Source organism: Thunnus maccoyii, chromosome 5, assembly GCF_910596095.1.
Source record: "Thunnus maccoyii chromosome 5, fThuMac1.1, whole genome shotgun sequence".
Classification (NCBI taxonomy): Eukaryota; Metazoa; Chordata; class Actinopteri; order Scombriformes; family Scombridae; genus Thunnus; species Thunnus maccoyii.
Genome location: NC_056537.1, coordinates 26,048,171 through 26,073,856, shown reverse-complemented (window position 1 = coordinate 26,073,856; position 25,686 = coordinate 26,048,171). Strand labels below are relative to the sequence as shown.

General features: G+C 39.4%; 1 protein-coding gene across 4 annotated transcripts; it reads left to right on the top strand.

Annotated features, from left to right (window-relative positions):
- The first annotated feature begins 602 nt into the window (after positions 1 to 602).
- si:dkey-246g23.4 (uncharacterized protein LOC559426 homolog) lies at positions 603 to 21,113 on the top strand. Of its 4 annotated transcripts, XM_042411295.1 has the most exons (7): positions 617 to 678; positions 8,981 to 9,167; positions 10,578 to 10,847; positions 11,535 to 11,678; positions 11,769 to 12,505; positions 13,292 to 13,532; positions 15,970 to 21,113. In XM_042411295.1, exons 3-7 carry the CDS (start codon positions 10,613 to 10,615, stop codon positions 16,140 to 16,142), a joined length of 1,530 nt encoding a protein of 509 aa, XP_042267229.1. In that variant the 5' UTR covers positions 617 to 678; positions 8,981 to 9,167; positions 10,578 to 10,612; the 3' UTR covers positions 16,143 to 21,113. The 4 variants fall into 4 exon arrangements, with proteins under 4 accessions (XP_042267227.1, XP_042267229.1, XP_042267226.1 ...); XM_042411293.1 differs by having other exon boundaries at positions 603 to 678; positions 9,019 to 9,167; positions 11,535 to 12,505; XM_042411292.1 differs by having other exon boundaries at positions 11,535 to 12,505.
- Positions 21,114 to 25,686: the final 4,573 nt, after the last annotated feature.

The window sequence follows — 25,686 nt, the reverse complement described above, 5'->3', positions numbered from 1 at the left end:
TAGTACTTGTAAAGAATAAATGAATGAGCATGTATGTTTTCCAATTTATCTGATGGTTCAAGCAACAAAAAAGATGAAATTATAGTTTCACATGTTATTTGATTAAATGTACTTTAGTTAATACACAAAAAATCTGAAAACGCCCAAACACCTTAAAAGTCTAAATTTGCCATGTAAATACCTTTTCTAAACATCGTCAATGACAACAGTTATGGTTTCTGTATCTTGTAGATTTTCCTCCCTCTCTTATTGTCGTTCCTTCCTGTCTGTCCTTTTCCCTGTCTCTCATGTTTTTCCATCCCTGATTGAAAAACCCTTAACAGTCGAATACATCACTACAATACAGACCACATGGCATACTTGAGGTAAAACCCATCAAATGCAGCACACCCTGCTGTTGATAAAATTAAAAGCTTCATCATCAATTTACTCCAGATAATCTTTCCATGGTTCTTTGTTTAACTGTTCAGGAAGAGGGGATGCTAACAAACTCAGGGGAGCTATTCCCCTGTGACATATTTATTTTCAAAGAACACTCCAAGAAACAGCTGATCTCACTCATTAAGGCCCAGCTCCTCCTCCCGCTTGTATCCACCTGTAAACACCTTTGCACTTCCTGGAAACAACCTCCTGACTCAATGCACCTTTCACCTGGAGACTGGAGCTCGACATGAACAGGTAAGATAAACCATTAACATAAATGCAGTTTGAACTGTTTTTTCTCTGCACAGGGAAATGTCCAAGACTGTGTGGTCTTAGGCGAGAGAGGCTGGGATAGTTTTATTAGTGCTGCTCTTCTTTACTGTGGTGTAATGGAGACTGAAAGACCAAACTGGAGTGTCTCTCAGTTTTGGCAGCCATTGAACTGGAACCAATATTGTGTCTGTCTATGTGTAACAAGACCATCAGACATCCAGCAATATCAGCAACTGTAAATTCTGTAGATGATTGAGAGAAAGAGATCTCTAGTGGTTAGACAAAAATAGTAAATGAATAGTTCAACAGTTTAGTAGTTTTGCCTTCATAATGAGGATGCCAGGAAACTACCACAGACTCCAGAAGGTCACTCCAACCAGCCAAGAAATAGTTCAGCATATAACTCCTTCAAACTGTTGTTTCTGCACTTTGTTTTTTGTGCCAGTTTTTTTAAAGATATGTTAATTAGTGAGATTTAGATTTTTTTTTTATCTCTGTATAATCCTGTTTCCAGTCTTTATGCTAAGCTAAGCTAACCATTTACTGGCTCTAGCTTCATATTTAGTGTATACTAATGACCAGTGTACACAAAGAGAAATTACTGCTTGTGGTTTTACAGGGAGTTGCTTTTCTAAGGGCAGCTGAGAGCAGCTTTCCATCTGCTTCCAGTCTTTGTGCTAAGCTAAGCTAATTACCACCTGACTCTAGCTTCATATCTACCGTACAGAGTGTTATCAACTTTCTCATCTAACTCTCAGCAAGAAAGTGGAAGGTTTCTTTGCAAAATTGTCTAACTCTGTCTCTGTTCTTTTAAATACTTAAATGCACACATAAGACTAATTATTTGGCAATTATTTTGTTCATACAATGATTATTCTCAGATACACTGTGGTTTCTCACCTACACCAGGGAACATTTGTTTACCGGCCCCCATGTTTGTAAGATGCTACTGATTAAAGTTCTAGCTAGCGTTAGAAAAGGTTTTCCATGGCCGGTGGATGACCCATGTGCAATCAGCTAGTTGGCTGCCTCCACTCAGCATTAATTGCTCCACCATCTGGGTAGGCCCACACACACCTGTGCTTTCTGGGAGTGTGCCACAGAGGCAAGCAAAGGCTGAAACACTGAAGCTGAGGTGGAGGGCGGGAACCTGGGCGCAAGGCTGGTAGGAAAAGGTCATGCAAGGAGAGCCTGATGTGCTTCAGTTTATCTTGTTTAAAAGCAAAAAATCACTAAATCAACCAGCAGCTCGGAAACCATTTAAGAGGTGAATCAGAGAGATAAAAATACTCACTAAAAATAGTGATTAAATTGCAGAGAAATACTGTAAAATATGTGAATAAATATTAAATTACTATTTTTATAAGTGAGTTAGTATTAGAAATGACACGCTGCAGCTCTCCAACATGGACCTGACCTTGGGACCCCTCTACACAGGACCCATGTTATCCCCAAGTACTTCCTCCACACTTGGACTGAACATTTAATTCCAGTGGATGAGCAGATTAAACACAAGAAAGAGAATGTTTATTACAAGAGACACTGACATGTTTTCTTCGTATCATTCTTACAAAAGTAGCTTAGGGAAAAGAGGAAGAGGGGTCAGCAACGCACCTGTTCCTGCATCTCTTGGGAACCGTACAACCTGATCCATGGATTAATGGTTATCCACATCAAAAGGTCAAATCTATTTCCCCCCTGGCTTGGCTGAGTTTGTGTTTATCTGCAGAATTTCTGACAGGGCTGTCAGCCGCCTTCCGCAGGAACCCTGATCCACTCCCCTCTGTTCCACTCTCCTCTTCATTCACCAGAATAATTCACACTCAGCTGAAAACAAAACCAACCGCCAAAAATTCTTGGGGGCTGAGAAATGTGTGTGGAGATGGATGAAAGGAAATCTGCAAGCTACAGGGGTGTGCTGATGTGGAATGTGTGTGCTGCAGCACAGGAGCAGCAGTGTGTGTGAGTGAGTGTGTGTACATGATTTGAGTTTTAAGCAGGGTTGAATCCTAAATGATCATTGACTAAGCCGTTTTTGGAGAAGACAGAGTGAAGGTGCCGAGGGCCAGTTTTACATAACCTGACTGGCCTAAGAATTAGCTCTCAAAAACATCTTAAAAACTTTCCTCAACCCAGAAACCAAGGGTACAGAATTTACAACCTCACAGCTTTAACCTAATTAAATCATCAGAGACCAATCAAGCTCTGTCAGGATGCATAAATGAATACATATTTAGGCTTCAGAAACACATTTCTCGCTGTTTCTGGCTAGCTACAAGGACTTGGTCATTGTAAATACATTTGCATCTACTTAACCTGATGAGAAGAACAAAAGCACCAAAATCACTGATTCTCACATTCTTGATGAGGTTTGCATGTATGTGTGCGTGTGTGGCAAGCTTCCAGCAGGATCTGAAATAAGACTTGATTTTTATCATGGACATGGGTTGTGATAAACAGTGATTTGACTTTTGGCTCCACCACACATCAGAGGGAAGGAGCGGAGTGCAGAGTGTGAGCCGACCAGTCGATGCCAGCGGACTCTCTCCTCCTTGTATGATTACCACCTCATTGTTCTTTTGCAATGACCTTTGCTCACAACACAATCAAGTGTCTGATTGCATCACATATACACTCGACTGGCTTGTTAGCTTTTATGGCAATTATTCTAGTGCATGTGTGAGTGGCAGCTGGACACATCTGGGTGCATCAGTATTCAGAGAAGTTCCAGCTCTGTCTGCTGCTGCTTTGTTCTCAGTACATCCACAAATCTGTCCTGCTGCAAATACAAATCGCAACACCCCACTTGCTCATGTCAAGTGGCCAGTATTTCTTCAACTGGGCAGTTATATGTTGGGAATGAAGCCATGTCGCAATTTAATTTACTTTCAGTAGACATTAGGGCTGTATCCCCCATTTTGAAGAAGAGTGACGCACTTGCAGCATAATCAGCAACTGATAAACAAGACTCTATAGCCATGCTAGCAGCACTGTGAGGCTGAACTTAGAGAGTGTGTTGCTTTGAGCTAAACGTCAACGTCAACCTGCTAAAATGCTAACAATGGTAACACTAACTAATGAGCTAAGATTTAGCAGGTATAACTTAAGCATGTCACATACTATAGTTTAGCATGTTAGCACATTAACATTTACTAATTAGCAATAACTCAAAGTACAGCTAAAGGTTAAAGGATAGGTTCACATTTTTTCAAGTCTATCTTAAAATAATACTAGCATGTCCATATGTACATTGAAACAGTATTTGGTAATCATTCCTTACTGGCTCCAAAAAGACCCATTCCCAAAACAATTTAGGGATGGGGGGCAAAATCCACAGCCCTGTTTTTGTGTAAAAAATGAATTCCAAATTTAGCTTAAGTTAAGATTAGACACATCAAGTGGCATCATTGTGTTTCATGCATGAATGTCTGTACTAAATTTCATGACAATCCATTGAATTGCTATCAAGACATCTCATTGAAAACCACAAGTGTCAACCTCATGGTGACGCAAGAGCAAAAGTCAAGAGGTCACCTACATCACTAGGATTCATTATCTTGAAACCATGAATGTCTACACTTTGTGCCAATCAATCAATTAGGTGTTCAAATATTTCACTGGATGTGTGAAAACTTAGAGACTTAGAAAAGTCAGGGGATTGTCAAAGTTATCCCATGAATGTCTGTACAAACTTCAACACTAATCCATCCAATAACTGTTGAGATTTCAGTCTGGACCAAAGTGGTGAGCTGACCGACTGACATTGGCACCCTTAAAAAACAAGCAGATAACACAGAAGCAACTAAAAGACTGGTTCCTTCTTTCCCTCCAAACACAGAAAGGAAGCTAGGTGTCAACCAATTCATTTTCCTTCAAAGACAACAAGTAAAAACTACATTTCACCGTTATTGCATCAACAACTCATTGAAGTTTTTGAAATTCAAAAAATCTGAAATAAACAACAACAAAGGTTTAGTTAGCAGTTTTTGCCAAAATCAGTATGCTGAAATTCTCAAAAGTTATTCAGATTTAATTGTATAAATCTTTGAAAAAATACTCTAAAAATACATTAAATGAAAGCTACGCTGCCTATTTGAGTGAACTCTGATGAAAATTTAATGTTCATGGATGAGACTAGAAGTATGTTGCTTTTTCACATGCTGCGGGGCTAGTACAGTATGGATAGCTGTGTGTAAAAGACGGATAGTGTAACATTATTATTTCCTCAGGACTTGTTTGGTGATATTTAGGGGCAGCATGTGCAGACAAACAAGTCCCTGCTTCAGCAATAACTCAGACATGATGCCAGATACAGTGAAATCTGAGGAGCTGTCAGCGAATAAGACAAACAAAAAGACATCAGAGAAGTCTACCCTCCTCTGGAAACCCAGCTAATGACACTTCCCTCTGTGCCCACTGTGTCAGGCCTCACCAGCACATATTCATTATTCAGAAGGTGTTCCTCTCCATCTTTGCCACTGCAGTCATCCCCACCATAGATTTATAATTTATCACTCAGGCCTATAAATCTTTAATTGTTTTTAGAACACCCGTTGGGGATGTATAATTCAATGTTCTGCACCAAAAGCAAGCTTTTTCCATGAAAGTAAAATTACAAAAGACGTTCTGAAAAAGGGCGGGCGCTGCACTTTAGATACAAGTCTCCTTATATATATTATGTATATTATTATTATATTATTATTAGGATAGTACGTAACAGAAACTATCCTGGAGATTGATCCCCATCTAAATTATTATCTGGGTGTTGGCAGATGCAGAGAAAGAAGACTGATTCTTTTATTTCACGCCCCTCTGTCTGTCTGCCTTTCTGTCTAAGTTCTAATACCGGAGCAGAGCTGCAACACAGTGACCTTCACCAGAAGACAGAGCCAAACTAAAGTTTGAAATCAAACAAAAAATGTGAGTGATCCTACAATAACATTTGCAAGTAGAAGATATAGAAATGCAAATGCACCAAATAAAGCACGATGTTGGATGACTGTAAAAGCAGGCCAATGAGTCATCCCGACTGTCATTTAAGTGGTTTAGTGTTGTGCTGACGGTACCAAACGATCTAATGGGATCAATATACCATAAATGATAATGTGTTGTCCTATTAAGGCAACACTATAAATATTCTTTGTGACTGTCTGCTGACTCAGGAGTCTGCAGAAACTTGGACCAAACAAAGTACACATTTGTAAAGCTGCTCGTCCCCAGTGACAATCTGGCACATTACAAACTTTGATAAGGTGCCTCTTTAGTGAACTGTAAAACTCATAAAAGAGGGAGATCACAAGCTGAATTAATAATTTGCAAAAGTTTATTGGCAGGCAGAACCACTGAGATGCAGTTAAAGGTAATTTATGAGGCATTTGTCCGAGCTGTTTGTGGGATATAAAGCCATCCAACTGTAAGAAGTCTTGTCATGTTTCAGATAACAATCATCTTTTTCTGTTTGTTAATGAGAAAGTCAATGTGACCCAGTGATAAAGCAGACAAGCATGACATTTCACAGCCATTCCTGATTAACAGCTTGTCCTTATTTAATTATTATTTTGTAAACTGGGAATTATAAGGATCTATCCATCCTTCAGATTAAAGAGAGAGATATTTACATATTCACAATCTTTCACAATTGTTGTGTCAATATTGTTTTTAAACCTTTTGTGATTGAAAATATTTTAAAGCCACATTTTTGATGCTCAATATCCCAAAACAAGAATTTCACAATTTCTTACATGCAATCTTGACAATTGTCTCTTGATTAAAAAAGTTTGTGTAGTTTTTGAAGGATTTTTTTTTATGACCATTGGACAGCATCATGTCTAAGCTTCATCCATTGTAAACAAATTTTCCTAAGAGGAAGTGTAAAATCTGAACACCTTGTTGGTTTTGCTTTGGTTTGTGACACATTCTGACACATTGATCATCAGAGGATTCATGTTAGCTGTCAGTGAGGCAGCAGGAGAGATGTCAGCATGGGGACACTTATCACTTATGAAAGGACTCTCTGAGCTCCCCACTGTGTTGACTTGTCCCATGCAGAACATTGTCTCGGTTGTCTGAGCCTTCAGCTTGATCTCCCCATGTGGGTGTTTATTATGCGCCAATTAATATCATCTGACTTTACTTTTTATTTTTATAAAAATATGGCAGCAGTTTATGGTAGGACATTGAAGATGTAATAATAGCAGCAATTCCCATTTTTAGATCCACATATGCCACAATGCTGCACTGCTGCATAAGGAATTATTTGGAAAACCCTACATTTCTGGAATACAGAAGAGACTCATTGTGTGAACTGAGAATAGCATAAGTGGCATTCATGGGGTTGTTGTAAGAGAGCTACTGTAAGGAATTTGGATGGTTCTGTCTTTTCTTAAAACCTTTTTTTAGCCGTTAGCAAAAGTGTAAGGAAAGAATTAAATACTGTTAATCTGCTCTAAAGTAAACTGCAAATGTTTGCATGTGCCGCTAACTGGAGCCATAAAGTACCTTTAAGGGTGACAGGGTTGTCATTTCAAACAAGACAAATTGTTACATTTTCATCTTACATACATTTTCAACCAACTCATGAAGCTAAAGTTAGCTTAATTTGGTAGCTATCTACAGTACAGCTGATAAAATCGACATTTCAGCCATCAAACATTACGCTAAAAATGAGAAGCCAGGTTTTCGTCTACCTCTGTCTGAAATCGAGAACCCAATTGTTCCAAAAATTACTAAGAATTTCGTGTATTAAATCAGCCACCATTTTAATTGTAAACTACAAATGACTTGTGCAAAAGAGAAAAGTTTAACAGGTTTTGAAACTAAGGGAGACAATAACCAGAAATTCTCTTTTTCAGAATGATGGTTTCATACCTAAACACAACATTGTCTTGAATTTCATATATTTGATTTCACATGAAAGATTCCTGGGTTTGTATTTTTGTCCTTGTTCCTGTCACTGGTTCCAAGTGGGCATGATACACAGCATTTGACATGTATTTGTTATATTTAAATGTCAGTATTTCTGGACCCAAGAGTAGAGCTCAGACACGGAGACATTGTAAAAGTTCAGAAAAAGGTAGTTTATTGTAAAGTTGTAGATGTAGCAGAATCTGATGTGCGAAACGGGGCAAGCGGTGGCAAGAGTTGCTAAGCCAGGGCAGGTTGTGGAATACTGTAGGCAGTGAACAGAGTCTTTGGCAGACACAGGAGACAAACAAGGCATGGGTAAAAAGAGGATTAGCCAGGGTAGCACTACACAAGAGAATAACCTCTTGACTGGGAAAGTTGGCCGATGCATCTATGCTACATAGTACACCGAACTATCTGGCAAAGAGTGGAGCTCAGGACCGGGGTTTAAATACTGCAGGCTCCTGATTAGTGAATGAGCAGCAGGTGTGTAGTTGAGTTGGATCGCCACACCCCAGACTGAGACACACACCAACAGAAACAGAGACCAACAGGGGACAAACAAGAAACACAAGGGAGGGGAAAACTGTAGAAGACAATAGGAATGAGGGACAGACCCTGCGTAACCATGACAGTATTTCCATGCACCAATGAATTTAGCAGCATTAGAATCAAATTGTGAGTTTTTGAGTCTTAGACTTTTAATAAATATAAACTGAGAATGATTTTTTCTCCCCCATACTTTGATTATTGTCTATTTAGTCATAATATTCATTTTTATTTATTATGTTAAAAAGAAATACTTACTTTGAAAATAATTTTTAGGGCTTTAAATTATTGATTTTTTTTTTTTTAATCAAATGCCTAATACTGTTGTTGTTCATCTTGCCATCTTTCATTATTTGTTTACCCTTTAATTGGTATTATCCTTGGTAGATATTCATTTCTTCACTGTCATTATCAGTTTCTAAATATACAGAGGAAGGAAACTGATGATGTCAAAGATAAGATTAAATTTCCATTCAAAGCTGCTTTTTATCTCCTGCTCTTGACTCTGAATCACCTGTACACACACGCTTACAAAACACTTGATGAAACTTTGCCCTGCATGTGTCTTTAGTTACAGCATGCTGAGGAATTCAGAGTATACGCGTTACAAAGGTCTCTCCTGGTTAACTGCTCATGTGCACGTGTCACATGTAAATTCACCCTGGGATTAGACATGAGGCACATCACCATAAACCTTTAACTCAACATGCTTTTTAACCATGTGTCTCATCTCTTTACGTTCTGACACTTTGTCTAGCTCATGCTTTCCCTGTCACTTATTGTCTATGTTTGACCCTTGTACCCTTTAACCTGGAATGTGCTTTCTCTGAAGAGTGCCTGTCTAACATGTTGTACCTTTTGCTGCGTAAGTAACACCACCACCACCACCACTACCACCACCATCACCACCACCGCTGCATGTGACATGAAAGAGTGCCAAAGCCATTGCTATCAGGCTATAAAACCAACTTGGAAAGCTCACCAGGAAGAGCATGATGGCTTCAGTTTGACCACGAGAGGTATAGTAGAAATGATTTTAAATATAATATCATGTGTGTAAAATTTGTGAATCATATTAAAATTTTGTTGTGGCTCACCTCGACTTGTATTCAGAGCTTTTGAGGTCATTGTCCAGATTTGGGTCGAGACCTCTTTCAGTCCAATCACACATGAGGTGGGTAATCCTTTGTAAATGGGTTCTTATGCAGGCTATGGAGCTCCATTATTATAATGTGTATTATGTATTTTTCATCAACTGAAAAAGGAATTGAGCTAAATCCCATCATGCATGGTAAATCTAATCTGCTTGTGCTGACTGTTGTACAAAGATGACAAATAGATTGCCATGGCAAATTTTTAGTTTTTATTTCCTTCTCTAGATTGGCGTAAACACTGTCATATCATCCAAGATTGGCTTTCTGTCATAAATGATCTATTCTGCTTAAATAGAGTGCTTGTTAAATCCAAATAAATCAAATCCAATGGTGAAAAATGTCATGTAGGCCAATACCTAAAACATTTGAATATCTGGATACTCAAAAAATCTTAGAAGATAGATGTTTTATGGTAGATGTAAACATGAGTAGCCTGCTTCAGGAGTCAGGGAGAGTAATATAAAAGCTCAATGAATGATGAATGCTTTGTCATTATTCTTATGAATGAAGTTACATCACCAGCAGCATATTTCTGTTCACGAAACAAAAACAAGCCGTGGTTCTACTACTAGCAGTGTAATGATTATGTATGGTTTGTCACAGTAATTCCAGTTATGGATGAATTGTGAACCTGGAAATTCATGTTATGGTTGACTTAAGATAAGCTCTTATAGTGTTAGGAGAAAAAACAAGACAGGAGTTGTAATAGATAATGATATGAGATGATAAAGGTGATGATTCTTACTCTAAATGGTCAAAAGAATATTGACATGTAAACATACCTTATGTAATTGTTGAATATCTCATTCCTAGGCTAATATTTTTATAACAGGCTCCACTCTTCAGGGAAGGTTTTCCACCAGATTCACCAGGTCAGGCAATAAGGCCTGTCTCACAGTTTGCACTCCAGTTCATCCTGAGGGTGTTGGATGGGGTTGAGGTCAGGGCTCTGTGCAGGCCAGTTCTTCCATACTAAACTGGGAAAACCATTTCTATATGGACCTTGCTTTATGCACAGGGGTACTGTCATGTTGAAACAGTAAAGGGACTTTCCAACAAATACAGGAGGCACACTGTAAATAAAATATTATATGGTGTAGTATTAAGATCTTCTTTAACTCAAACTAAGGGTCCGATCCTAAACCACAATAAGCAGGACCAAAAGCACAGACAAGAATGTGGACAAGTTTGTCCACATACATTTGGCCAGTCATTAGAAATTCATGTTCTTTGTTGGTTTTGTTAAAAAAATAACTTCCTTGTGTCCCTCCCTAGACATCTGAGTACTGCAAAAACCAGTGCAGATCAACATGGACTCTCCAGTGAAGGCTCAGAGGGCGAGGGTAGCCGTGACACCGGCAGCAGCTCCTGAAGGTTGCTACGCCTGGTTCATCCTGCTCTCCTGCTTCATGGTCTTTGGTTTAACCTTTGGGGTCATCAAGGCCTTTGGTGTATTCTATGTTGAGATACACCAATACTTTGAAACCACAGCAACAGGGACATCCTGGATCACCTCTATTGCTGTGGCTATCATTCATGTTGTGGGTGATTATCACTTTTTTTTTCTTTTACAAGGATGTAAGTCTTTTAAACCTCTTTGTTAATATACCAAGTGATTTCAAAAACAGGAAATATAAACTGGTAGGAAGACATCAGTACATATTTGATAGCCATCAATTAGTACAATGTTCCTACACTTCATATTCATATCTTTCAAAATCCCCTCACCCATTTTGACCTTCATGTCAAACCTTCCAGTCTTCTTGCGGTTATGGCCACCAGGTGGCTCTCTCTCTCACATCTTAAAAACTGCTAAATGCTAGATGACAGATGAAATTTCCTCTGTTGAATGAATTGTAACAACTTAATCTTACACAAAGCTATTAGGAGAAGTACAATAAGATTGTTTTTTGATCTCCAGCATTCTAAGCCCATGTGTAAATTAAATTATTATGTACTGCAAATACTCTAGACACTAAGAGGCACTGGGATTAATTTAAAAACTCTTAAACCCCTGAAGTCTCATGTGGTTTAACTTAATGTCTTTATTTACTGAGAACATTAATCAAACTGTTTTATTTTTCAGTATTTTCGCATTTCACTAATAAATGGAACCTCTTCCCTGCTGCAAAGTACATAGATGGTCACTATACTGCAATTTTGTTTCCCTGAATAGAATTACTGTATGTGTACTTAGGATTATATGTGCATGTCCTGTATGTCCCTCTGCAGCTCCGGTAGCATCTGCTCTGAGTGCGCGCTACAGCCATCGCTCTGTAGTGATAACGGGTGGACTGCTTTGCAGCTTAGGAGTGGTGATTGGGGCTTTTGCTCGTAACCTGATTGAACTCTACTTAACAGTGGGATTCCTAAATGGTGAGCAGTTTGATGCAAACACACAAATAAAACACAAACACAAAAACACACACACACAAATATATCATTCACTGGTCTCCTTCGCTGCAGGTGTTGGCTATGCACTGACGTGGACCCCCACAGTGACCATGGTTGGCTTGTATTTTGAGAGGAGGCGTCCGGTGGCAAACGCCTTGGCCAGTGCAGGAGAGTGCATCTTTACCTTTATCCTCACGCCCCTGTTCCAACTGTTGATTGACTGCTACTCCTGGAGGGGTGCTATGATGATCCTGGGGGGTCTGCAGCTTAACCTGTGTGTGTGCGGAATGCTGCTGAGACCCCTAAAAGCCACCAGAGACCATTTAAGTGAGGTCAAAGCAGAGGATGAAGGCTTGTCCCTGGAATTGCTCGCAAAAGAGGACTTGGGTCAGGACAAACCAAGCTATCTTGGGTCAGAGGAGCTAAGAAAATCTGAAGGGGCTGATCACAAGACAATAAGTGCATGTTGTGAAGGTGGTGAAATTGATCAGGCCCCTGAAGTGATACCTAATTTGACTATGGCGGTACAAGACTCAAACAGCAGAGCTAAGAGGGCTAAACTCAGAACCAAAATCCGTCATTATGTAGATTACACCCTCATCACCAATGCACGATTCATGGTCTACTCAATGTTTGGGGTGTTTGCTGCGCTCGGTTTCTTTGCCCCAGCTCTATTCCTGGTGCCATATGCTCGCAGTAAGGGGATTGAGGAGTACCAGGCAGCTGCACTCATGTCCATCTCTGCAGTGCTGGACCTGTTTGGGAGGGTGTTCTTTGGCTGGGTGGCAAACTTGAGACTGGTGGAGATGGTATGTTCAGTTGAATAGTTAACTAGGGCAATGTTTTTTTGAAAATAACATATCTGAAGCCAAATGCCCTGTATGACAGAGTTTCAGTGTCTGCACCGTGTAGTACAGTATATGTGATTAAGAAGTTTTCAGCATTTTTCAATTTCTTGCCAAAGGTTAAATGAGAAGATTGATACCACTTTTACATTAGTAGCTATTGTAAATATTAAGCTACCGTCAGCAGCCGGCTAGCTTAGCTTAGCATAAAGACTGGAGGCAGGAGGAGACAGCTAACCTAGCTCTGTCCAGAGGTAAGAAGAAAAAAGCCAACCAGCTGCTTTATTAACACATTATTTTCTTGTTTGTTAAATTGTACAAAAGATTTTGAAATTACAATTTATAGTTTTACATTAGGTCATGTGCTGGATTTTTCTTTTCTTGGCCGGGCACAATGACTCTGTGGAGTTTCCTCTTGTCGCTTGGCAACCTCATGGTGACAACACCAGGATTTTTTTTTATATGAATGAGCCAGGCTAGGTGTTTCTCCCTGCTTCCAATTTTTATGCTAAGCTAAGCTAATTGGCTGCTGGCTATAAATGTCTGCATTTAGCATACAGACATGAGAGTGGTATCGATTGTCTCATTAAACTCTCGGCAAGAAAACAAACAAGCGTATTTCTCAAAATGTCAAACTTGCTACATTACTTTAAACAAGCGATGTAATGCCTATTTACATGAAAGGTGTGTCTGGGTGTGGAGGCTGCTGTAGGTGAAACAATCTGTTTCCTTCATCTCTACTCCCACCAGGTGCAGCAGCTGACAGCTACAGTGATTCTGTTGGGTATTGTATTACTCCTTTGCCCACTGGCCTCCACGTTCTTGGAGCTGGCTGCTTTCAGTGCAGCTTACGGCTTGGTGTACGGTGCCACGGTCGCCATCCATATCACTGTGCTGGTTGAGGTTGTGGGTGTCCACAGGCTCGGAAGCGCACTTGGGTTTTTCATGCTCATACGCAGCAGTGGAGGCCTGCTTGGACCGCCCATTGCTGGTGAGTGAGAAAGATGCTTTGATAATCAACTGCAAGTACACAGTGTACCTACTGTGCATATCAAAAAGAAATGGATTTCAGCTTTGAATTGTTGCTGTAAAATTCCCTCTGATCCTTCCCACCATGCCAACTGGCTGCAAGCAAGAAAATTTACTGGATATTAACATTTTATTAACAGAGCTTTAGGAAAAACCCCAAATCATTCACTCAAGGTTACAATGTGTGTCATTCTCCTGTTTCTATTCTTCCAACACATTAACTCTCACACAATAGATGTGCTTATACACCGTTCTGCATTATAACAGTCCGGTGAGCTTATTCAACCACAATGACATTTTCATACCTCCCTGACATGCAGCATCACCTTTCAGTTAATCATGGATTTCGATGCTTTATGGTTGTGTTAATTTCATGGACTATCGCTTTCCATAGATTTTTTTTTTCCTGTTAAATTGAGTTTCTTCCCCACTGACCCTCCATTCTGTTACTTGAGACATTTTTCTAAATTTATATAATGTGTCTTACAAAACATGAGAAAAACTGTGGTAACATAATGGCGTAACAGTTATATTAAAAAAAAAGCCAAAACATCTTGTAATTGCCAAATAGGACTTGTTTAAACCTACAATAACTGTTGGGCAGCAGAAACAAGCTGTAAAAAGCTGTGTTTGTGTCTGATAAATGTAAGTCATATTTTCTTTTCACTCTGTTTTGGTCTCTTTGTCGCTTTGAAATACTTAACTAAAACAGTAAAGCTGTGGCCAGAAAACCAAAACAATGTGCTTAAAGACACTAAAACCCTACATAGAGCTTAAGGAATCTGCAAAGTCGGGTGATAATCTTCTGTGAGTTTGTCACTATACAAGGGACCAATTTCACATTATACATGGTAATTTGATTATTTAATATAAGAATATTGATTATAGCACTTTTATTTATGTGAAGATACATAAAAATTCCAGCAAACATACAAAATATAGAATTCCTAATATGGTGTTTTGCATAATCCACATCTTACCTCTTTCAGTATAAAAATCCAACTTGTCAATTTTTTGAATTCCCCTCCCCTCCAGAATGTATTTAAACAAAGTGTTCACAAGAGCTGGAAAGCGTGTCAAATTTGTCAGCTACTTTGGCAATCTGTTGTGCAAGTAACTTCATCAATTCATTATACTGTAAAACATACTTAAGCAGCTATGAGTTTAAAATGTCAGTTCCTGGCACTCACAGCCAGCAGAATAAAATGTTTTCCTGTCCTCTCCTGCACAAACCAATACGCACTGCAGCCCCACCACCCACGGCGCTGTCCTACAAACCAGCGAGCATTTGAACTTGATTACTGAGGTTATGACCCATTTTCACACACAACTCTAAACAATAGCCGTAAATATAGCCTGAAAAACACCCCAGCTTGACTTTGGCACTCAGGCACAGTAACCCCTGCCAGAAAGTGTCCTGCCTGTGAGCACAGCCGGCAGTAAATCAGCTGGGGAAAACTCTCCAACAGAGTGGGGAAAAAAAACACATTCACCTAATTGTACTTCGGGTTGTTCATTTGATGGTTTTTATGGATTTCCAAGAAGGCTGTTAGTGTAGCAAAAAAACAGGGCATGAGAGCAATTTGAGTTATTGAAGTGTGACTGCTGTTCTCCTTCTCTTCAGAATGTACTGTATGTGTCGAAAAACTATCCCATTGGCAAAGTATGTATTTTTTATATTATAAATTAAGTTGACTCCATTGTGAGTGATCTGATGTATGAGGAAAAGCCTGAGAAACATAAACAAATACTTTTTCATTTCCCTCCTCAGTCTTTTGAAGCTCGATTCTTCTGTTTCCTTTTAATATCTCCCTTCGCCTCCTCCTAAAAACCTCTTAATTTGGATTCAAGCAATACCACTGCATGCAAATGTTAAATTTGAGATCATGCTAAAGGCTGAAACTGACCTCAAACAAAGTGAAGTGCTAATGAAAGAGAAGCAGATACAAATATAGCCGGTGGTGTCCTATTTATAACTCAACACGGTCCCTCTGACACACAGGCTATTTCTAACTTATTTACTGTACTGTTTGGTACTTTGAGCACTTCTGCTACTTTGAAGACCAGAGAGATGATGGATGTTGAGTATGCTTCAAAGCGTTCTAATTATGTTTCCGTCACGGGAGGAAGGCACTTGCATTACCGCCTCAGGATAAAATTAATCTTCGTGCAATCCTCTCGTCCTTATCTCCGCCTCAGTCTTTTGCCTCGTTCATATCTATCTGTCATTAAATGAAGCCAACATTCTAACATAATTGCGATATTGCTGTGGCTATCATGGGCACATTCCAGTCAGCAATGAAGTTCTTCTCTAAATGTTGTCATTAGACTAAAATATTACAAATGTGGCTGTGGCAAAGCTGCAAGTCACTCACACATGTGCTTTTCCTTCCTTTTAGGATTCTTCATTGACAAGATGAGTGATTACGGGACGGGTTTCCTCATGGCGGGCGTAGCTCTCATCGTCTCCGCTCTGTTCCTGCTGCTCCTCCATCAGATGAACCGCAGGGGTCAGGAATCAACCACCAAGAGCAGTAATATGTATACAGACAAAATGGAACAAAGCAGCTGAGGAAAGAGCTAAAGCAAAATAGCAAGAAATGACACAAATGAAGGAAAAACTCTTTCTGTGGCTTATAGATCAAATGGTCAAAATGAGATCTTGATCTCAAGTACACAGTCATAAAGGGAAGATGATGGTAAAGAATCTTCCACCGGAGGAGCCTTTTGGAGTCGACTGTTTTCTGTCTGCAGGTGAAACATGTGGATGGTTTTGAGTCCTCTCTGTCTGTCACATAAACCAGAGTAATGATCTGGCAGGAAATGATAAAATGTATTAATCATTGAAAGCCAGTGACTTATTAGCCTTATTCTATGCAGCTGATTTGTACCGTAAAGAGGAAAAACATGTTGTTTAACAAAGGCAGAACCAAGTGAAGTCATTCTTCAACTGTTCAAAGAATTGAACAACTGAACTCAATTTCTGGAATCATCGAAACTTCACTCAGATGAATGCTCACTAATCTTTCTACAAAATACACACTGAAAGCACAAAACCTCATGATTCTATCTAAGTCAGCCTTTTTAAATTCCTAATATCACTGCAGCAAGAGTTGCTGAACAGGAGTGTATACAAGTCAGAACAGTAATGTACAAAAAAAATGTTATATTTTTACTGTTTGTGCCTCTACAGTATCACTTAGACTAAGTTTTTGACAGTAAACTTGTTATTCAATTATTAACTTATTAAGAATTATTGTTCAAAGAGATCAGGATCATGATTGTTATATCTAATCATTTTATTTTGTTGAAAAGTTGTGCAATACTGTAATACACCTAAGAAGAAAACTGCAGACACTGTTTATTTATGTCACCAATAACTTAATTCAATCACAGGCAACAGGCAGGTTAACTTAAAAAGTAAAACATGTTTTTCAAATGTTGTCTTAAAGTCATTCATTTTATCCTCTATTGCAGTTGTGTCATGCATGGATGATGCTGGGTTGCAAAGTGAAAATATGGCTATGGCTCCCTCCAGTGAGAAGCTACTGATATTGCATTTGGAACCTGCACAGCTGCAGCACTGAGCTGAAAAGTGCAGATATAAGCAAAGATAATACCACACAGAGCATTATGAATATAAACCAAATAACCAAATTGCAGCGAGATGCATCAGTTTTTTTTCCGGTTTGGTTTAGTACTCAAATTGCGATATCCTTTGCTGCTGTAAGTTTTAAAACTTCAGCGAACCTAAACTTCAGCAGATTTGAAAAACAATCTGAAGTGTTGAATCACATTGCAGAAATAACAAAATAAGTCCTATGGTTCAGCGAATTTCCCTCCAAGTTCTGTCCCTATGCAGCCTGAAACCCAATGACAAAAGCCTTTCTTCATTTTTTTCCCCCTCTGCTGCAGAATGTTTGGTATGTGCAACCATCAAGAAAACTAGCTTTCATAACCCTGAATCAACAAGAGGCACCAGATAAACATCTTCAGCCTGGTATAATGCAAATATAACAATGTAAATAAACATGGCACTCTCCATAAATCTGCAATAACAAACTTCAGACTGAGGTTTACAAACAGTGGAATCCCCCCCCCCCTTGCGCTAACATACAAGCTACATGCACACACACACACACGGAGAACTTGCCACAACAAGAGAGCTGGTCACAAAATACCACATGCCTTTGATCTGACAGACAGGAACAAAGACATAATCCATGTTTCATAGAAACTCTACATGAAAACCAAACACACTCACACTCACACACAGTATGCAACGCTTGACTGCCAACAGAGAGAAGAGGCCACCTATTATCAGAGATAGGAAGACTGCCGGTTCAAAACTATCAGAGCATTTCCAATCCAGTGAACCTAAAATCTACTGTTACTCAATACATGAGGAAATCTGATCTTTCAATTGCAGCCTGCCTGAAATCTCTAAAGCCGTTTACTGTCTGAACTGCACAATAAAAGAATATGTCTTACTAAGCAATAAACAAACAGTGCTTTTTCTTCAAGATAAAACCTCTTTTATTTATTGAGGAGATTCATGAAAAATATAAATACTGACAACAATTTGGTCAGTGAAGCTTTACTTTTTTTAGGAGATCTCTGTGTGACAAGATAATCTAACTCAAAGGTTCACTTACTAGCTTTTTGAATGAGATGGGGACCATGAAATGCAGTTAAAAGTTCCTAAAAAGGTAGTTAGCGGACCTTTGAGTTGAGAGGTAGGAATAGAGAACTGGTGAGAAGAGCCCATGTGCTTTAACTTAACTTCTAGCAATTAAGTGGGACAAATTCAGTTTTCACCTGGCCAGCAACCCACTGCGCCTGCGTGTGTGTGTGTGTGTGTGTGTGTGTGATTGTGTGTAAAGAGAGAGAGAGAGAGGAGCAGCAGGAATATGGAGCTGTCTACGTTTGACCCTTTCAACATCAACTCCAATAAAGCAGAGAACACAGGAAGAGCTTTGAAGTCCGGCAAGACTTATTGAAGCACCTCCCGGTAACTTTGACCCCACAGTGGAACCCCTGGGCTCTCAGGGTCGCTATAGAAACAGCTGAAATACTTTTCGAAAGTTTTTTTCTTTTCATTTTTTTTTTTCTAGCCGACCTTGCTCCCGGGGGTCATGTTGTGGAATGCTGCACAGCTACCTGAGTTCAAAGTGTTCAGTAGCAGGAAGAGAGAGAGGAGGATTGAGAAGAAGAGGAGGAGGAGGAGGAGGAGGAGGGAGAGAAGAAGGAAGAAGTAGATATGGGGGAGAGGAGAGGGGAGAAAAAAGGGATGATAGCTGCATGTGAAAGAGGCAAAACCAGCAGGGAGAGAAGTTGAGAGAAAAAAAGAGAAACTAAAAACTGAGGAGGAGCACAAGAGGGGACTGGAACAGTAGGCGAGCTTCGAGAAAAAAATGGCAAGGGAAAATGAAAAGAGCCAAGGAATGTGAAGAAAGAGAAGGAGAATGACAGAAAAGAAGCAATTATATTGGGGGAACCCTCAGAGCTAGAGCTGAGTACAATCATGCTCAGACTTTGTACTGGTTAGGGCCATTAGAGGATAAAAGATAATGATACAGGAATGAAAAAGTCATGAAGGGGAAGCAGTTGAGTTCGGACATGGCTCTAACGTCCTCACTGATTAGAGGAGAATAGACAGACATGGTGGTAATGAGAAATGATTAGTCCAGCTACAGGGGGTTTAGCTTAATGAGTGTAAGTAGTGACCAGACCCACACACCACCTCCGCCGCAGGCAGAAATGCACCCTGAAATACACATTGACAGTTTTCATACCACAAAGGGACTATACATTCTGAAAAATGTTTGTGTGATTATGAGTGAGTCTCCGACTTCAGTTTCCCAAAAGACTGTCAATGGAGGACATCCAGGAGGTGAATCTTGTGCTCAGTGTGTCCATATTCAACTAATTATTTCAGTTTGCATGATTTTGGCAACATATGCATTAGTTCCGTGATTAAACATACTGTTTTTTATCTAAAAATGTGAAAGAGAGAAAGAGATTAAGGAGATACGGGAGTCAGACAGATGTTTGGTCTTCGTGAACTCCTCTTTGTCTGTTGTCATTCCTCACAGCCTTCTTTCTGTCTTTATCAACACATCAGCGTATCTTCTGTCCTCCAGCATCTTGTTTTGTTCTTTTTTCTCCTCCTTGATCTTCCTCAGTATCTATTTTTCCATCAGCCAGTGCCAGCCAGCAACTTTAAACATCTGTCCTTGGAACTCATCAAGGCCATTGTGATGCTATAATTCTCACGTGCACATAAAATAGCATGCATTCAAAAGGCACACAAAAGCAACAATACATCATATTTCAGACATCAGTAATATGTCTGTATAGACAGTATAGACATAGAGGTACATTATTAAATTGTATTAGCAGTGTAGAAAGTTTTCCATTCCTGTGTTGATGTATTATGTTGATAGTCTGTTAAAAGTTAAATGGCGCCAGTCCTACTCTCCTTGTGTCTTTATAGTCAAATAAATCGTATAAAAGCCAAAACACAATCTTGTTTATTACATGCTTGCACATTTGTGTGTGTGTGCGTTTTCTGTTTCATCACATCGTTCAAACTCAAATTGTACAAACAGGACAAACACATTTTCTAACACTGACTCAAAACAGCCATAAAGTCAGAGATTTATCTGCCCTCTTCAGCTGCTCATGGTTTATATTCTATCGGACACACATTAAAACCAAATGCTGAGGCGTAGCTAATGCTCACTGAACTTTTTAACTATGAGACAATAAAATCGACCAAAGCAGACTTTTATTGCTGTTGATGTACAGCACATCAATGAACAAAAATTAGTTTTAAATGAACTGCGTGAGCCAAAGTGTATACTTGTCCTTGGCTGAAGCAAAACAATGACGATGTTTCTCGTTCACCACTTGGCACAAACAGCACAGGATGAACTCATGCTGAATGTAAAGTAATAAAGTAGTTCAAATGTATCATAAACTGCATTCTGTGTGCTGTATTATTATTCTGTGTACATGCTGAAAGGTGACAGCCTATAAGTGCAACTTTCACTCCCATCCAAATCCAGCAGCCTTGTTCATGCCAACCAATCACACCTGACCTCTGACCTTTCAGGCTGACCTCTGACACCAGCTGACAGCACTGATTTGGAATGAATGGCTTTGACAAGCTTCTGCTTTCCAGCACACTGACACAAGAGCAGCCCACCAGAACAGTGTGCTAATAAACATTGAAATGACAACAAAATGATAAATGACCAAATCACCTGGTCTGCTTTGTAGCACTGACTTTTTTTTAAAATTTGGAAATATCGCAACAATTATAACATTATTAGTTTTGAATTCTTATATTTAAAAAACGTCAAGTTTAGTTCCTAGAAAACAGTAAATTTTTGAGTTGCTACCTTCTGAATAAAAATCCTGTTTCCTTTGGTTAAATAATTGTATCTACTTTCCCAGTGGATAAAAATGATTCATTTGGAAAATCCCAACAGCTCAAGATTTTTCACAAAGCATTCTTGACCGCCTCCTCCCTGATTATGTCCTGCATAAATTTCCCACGTCATTCTCCAAGTCTCCCTCCACTTATTTCCGGTCATTTCTCTACTGTCATTGTCCAATAAAGGTATACAATGCCCAAAATGATTCAAAAATAAATCAATAAAGGAATATGGTGGATTACAGCAGCAACCATCATCAATCACAGATGTCACTCAAACATAAATTCCATCTGTACGCATTCATGTCCCGTTAATGAATGTTACTAACTTGGCTTCTTCCCCAGAGTTTTTGTGCTTTCTCGTGTCACAGGTTTCTATGGATCGTAGTCACGGACCACCTGGTTGTGGATTGCAGGCTTCCATGGATCATGGTTGCAGACCGCCTGTTTCTGTGGTCCTGCTTGAGGTGAGGTGAGGTGAGCCCAAATGGCAGAGGACTACTGTAAAACAGTAGTCCTCACCTAAGGGCAAGGACCCTATTGTTTTTCATGTGTTTCTTTCTTTCTTTGTTATTATGGGACATCACACCTAAATTTGACCCCCTAAACATGCTCAAAAACTCACCAAATTTGGCACACACATCAGGTCTGGTGAAAAATTTGATAAAATGTAAAAATTAACCCCTAAAGTGCCAAAATGTGCTCTCTAGCCCCACCTATGTAACTAAAACGGCCGCCACGGCCCATAGGAATGTCGTAGAGAGATCAAACCAAAACTCAATTATTCGTCTCATCAAGACCCACAAATCATACGCTGACACCCCTGACCTAATTCAACAGGAAGTCTGCAATTAGCCTTTCAAAATAAGACTTCGCCCCAATTTTGGCCCCCGAACAAACGCTATCTCCTCCGAGGGCGTTAATGGTATCGGCTTCAAACTTTAATAGGTGTAAAGTTCAAATGAAGTTTGTATCTAAAACTATGTGGAAGCAGTAAATGTTCAAAAAGGTGTGGGTTCGCTCACACTCTCTATTCAAATCAAACTTTGACCAGGTCATGTGGGTTAAAAGTCTTTCCTTTTCTAAAAATAGACTTGATGAAAATTAGGAAAATAATTTGTTTTACACACAAACTCATCAAGAGTTTCCAATTTACTAATTGAAATTCAAGTGAATGGGCCCAAAACTTGCATAATTTTGATGACACAGGTGTGAGCAAGACAGACATGTCTCACCCTGCAGAAAATTCTCATCCTGTCAATCAAACTTTCAAAATAAAAGCACACCACACTTTTAAGAAATATCCCTCATTTTTAAAAAGCAAAATGATCTGATCCCGACGGACCAGAGTGCGAGGTCCCGACCAACGCTGCTTGCAGCTTTAATTATTGTTATTATTGTTGTTGCTGTGCATCTCTCTGTCTCTCTCGTCTCTCTTTCTCCCTCTTTCCTTCTTTCTCTCTCAACCCAAACGGTCAAGGCAGATGGCCGCCCACCTAGAGACCAGTTCTGTTTGAGGTGTCTTCCCGTTAAAAGGGAGTTTTTCCTTGCAGCTGTTGCCAAGTGTTTGCTCATGGGAGAATGTTGGGTCTCTGTAAATTAAAGAGTGTGATCTTGACCTGTTCTATATGGAAAGTGTCATGAGATAACTTTTGTTGTGATTTGGCCCTATATAAATAAAATTAACTTGACATAAATGTTTTAGGTACACACATACAGCACCAGTCAAAAGTTCAGACACACCCTCCCATTCCCTGAGAAAGTCTGTCCAAACTTTTGACTGGTACTGTAGATACCATACACCGCCGACATAAACAAATAGCTGTGCATAAACCTCTGTTTCTCCTCAAAGCGCACATATTCTGTCCAGATGCACAGGCTGCACTTCATTATGAAATATATGACACACATATTCCCATTTGGCTCGTATAAAAATCATATAATCACATGGGGATGCCCTAACTGCTGAGCCAGATCCATCTCTGGACAGTTACCAACTATTACACCATGAATCCGACTGGAATTCATCTTGACCATCAGAGAGTAGAAGCATGTGATATGAAACCCCCTGAGACTCGCAGACACTCCACCCTGCAGAAACAGCTACAATGCATGTCCGCCTCCAGTGAACGCCTCTCATATGAAAAAAGAATTTGTCTCTAAACAGCCTGATAATCCATCATCAGACTTTATCTCTCTTCTCTTATCTTATATCTTATATACTTAATATACTTATATAGCTTTCAGGATATGTCCTGTCAAGTTATGTGTATGGAGTTACAGTATATGTATGTGTGCATGCACTTAATGTTCTTGTATCTGTGGACTAGAATTAATGTTTCACACTGTATCCTGTTCATGAATACAGTTGTTTACTTTATTTAATATTCATGTATACATTCCAGATTTAGAAAGGAGGCAGGATATGGGTGATGTATGTGAGAACACTTCTGAGAATATTATAACACTGTCTACTGCAGGAAACTGGGCAGCTGCAGTTTTCCCCATTAATTGTGGAAGAACTGAAGATAGCGCAGGGTGTGGTACAGTTTTTTTTAAAAATCATTACAAGATAAAACACCCAGAACTAAATATTATTCTAGTTAATAACATCCCATTTCACCATACTTTTTTGCATCTGTAGCAAATGTTCATAGTCCTCCAAAAGGTTTAAATTGATAAGAAATTCTATGTTTGTTCTCTACAGTCGCATCATATCTTCTGTAGAATCAGGTCATTTCTAGATATCAAAAGTATGTTGATCATCAAAGACCTTCCTGGCTTGGTGTTTTAAATAATAAGATAAAAAAAATATTCTGCTGCAAGACTGCTGAGAGATTTCTATGCAGTGGCAATATAGTATCTAAGTATATAGTATGATAGCATTGAGCAGCCTACAGTTTGTTATATTTACAGCAATAAGAAATTCAAATGAGACTTTTGCCAAATAGGAGCAATGTGAGGTACATCACAATTTTCGCACAGCTTTAAAGGACCAGTATGCAGAATTTAGTGGCATCTAGCGGAACAGACTTGGCAGAAATAGAATATAATATTCATAAGTATGTTTTAATTAGTGTATAATCACTGAAAATAAGAATCGTTGTTTTGTTATCTTAGAATGAGTCCTTTATCTACATAGGGAGCAGATCGTCTTCCACGGAACCGCCATGTTTCTACAGTAGCCCAGAACGGACAAACCAAACACTGGCTCTAGAGAGGACCTTTCGCGTTTTTCATGAGTTTTGCAGCCACTGTAGGTTCTCTGAAAGAGGAGGGGGAGGGCTATTCAATTGGTTGGAATCTGCAACCTCACCGCTAGATGCCTGCACACTGCACCTTTAAATGAATAGTTAAACATTTTGGGAAATGCAATCACTTTCTTTATGAGAGTTAGATGAGAAAATTGGTAGCATTTTCACATTTTTACAGTAAATATGAAGCTTCAGTCAAGACGCCAGTTAGCTTAGCTTAGCATAATGACTGGAAGCAGGGGGAAGCAACTAGCCTGACTCAGTCCAAAAGTAACACAATCCACTTACTGCCTCTAAAATTTAGCTTACTAATAAACACTAATAAACTCTTGCTTGTTCTATCAAAATTGTTAGCTTGAGACAGAGCCGGGCTAGCTCTTTCCCCCATTTTGCTAAGCTAAGCTAACTGTCTACTGGCTGTAGCTTAGCATACAGACATGAGAGTAGTATCGATATTCTCATCTAAAAGAAGAAACCATTTTCCCAAATGTCAAATTATTCCTTTAGGGTAGATATATTTTAACTTTCTGCCACATAACCCTCAATTCCAAAATACTGTATCATAAATGCACCATAATAATGTTGTTAGCAAACAGGCTCATCTCTCAGTCTTTCTCACACTTTCATTTATATAGTCTCTCCTACACTAGCTCGAAATCTCCCCCTTTCTGCTTTTCTCTCACTCTTTCTCTTTACTCTGTCTTTTGTGTAAGTGAAGCCTGGGCCTCTCCGTGACATGAGCTCCGCTCCTGTAAAACTAATAATGACTGAGATTTGTGCGGGCTTAGCATTCTTTCTCCCTTTCAGCACAAGTCACTGAGAATGGAGTGAGGGGAGGGGACGGGAAAGGGGAGAAAGGTCCAAGTGGTAAAGGTGGTGGTGGTGGTGGGGGGTGATATGAAGAGAAGCAGAAAGTGAGACCAGTGAAGCACATAAGATGGAGAGGGAGACAGAGAGGCCCCTTTCCCTGCAACACACCACATGCTTCATTCTTTATGGGTCAATGCTACAGAAACCGCACTGCATCTTCTTCAAGCATATAGCCTACAGACACAGGAGTGCACATGGACAGACGAACATTCATCAACATTCATCAACATTCAGGTGCATGCAAGTGCTCCCAGCAGCATTGTCATATAAATCAACCATATCCATCCTTAAGATAAATCAGGAATGTAAACACAGATGTTAGACATGTTAATAGTTATACCATATTGAACTCTAGGCTAGAAATCAGCAAGTATTTACAAACCCTATACTTAGCAAAGCCATTTATTTTCCCTCCTACAATACCACACACAAGCAAAATGTGAAGAAAGCCACAGAACATGAAATATGGCCCAACCGCAGAGTGACACAACTCTGTCAAATTCACATAAAGATCCCAAGATGTGCTGCGAGATGCAACAAGAGGGCAAGGG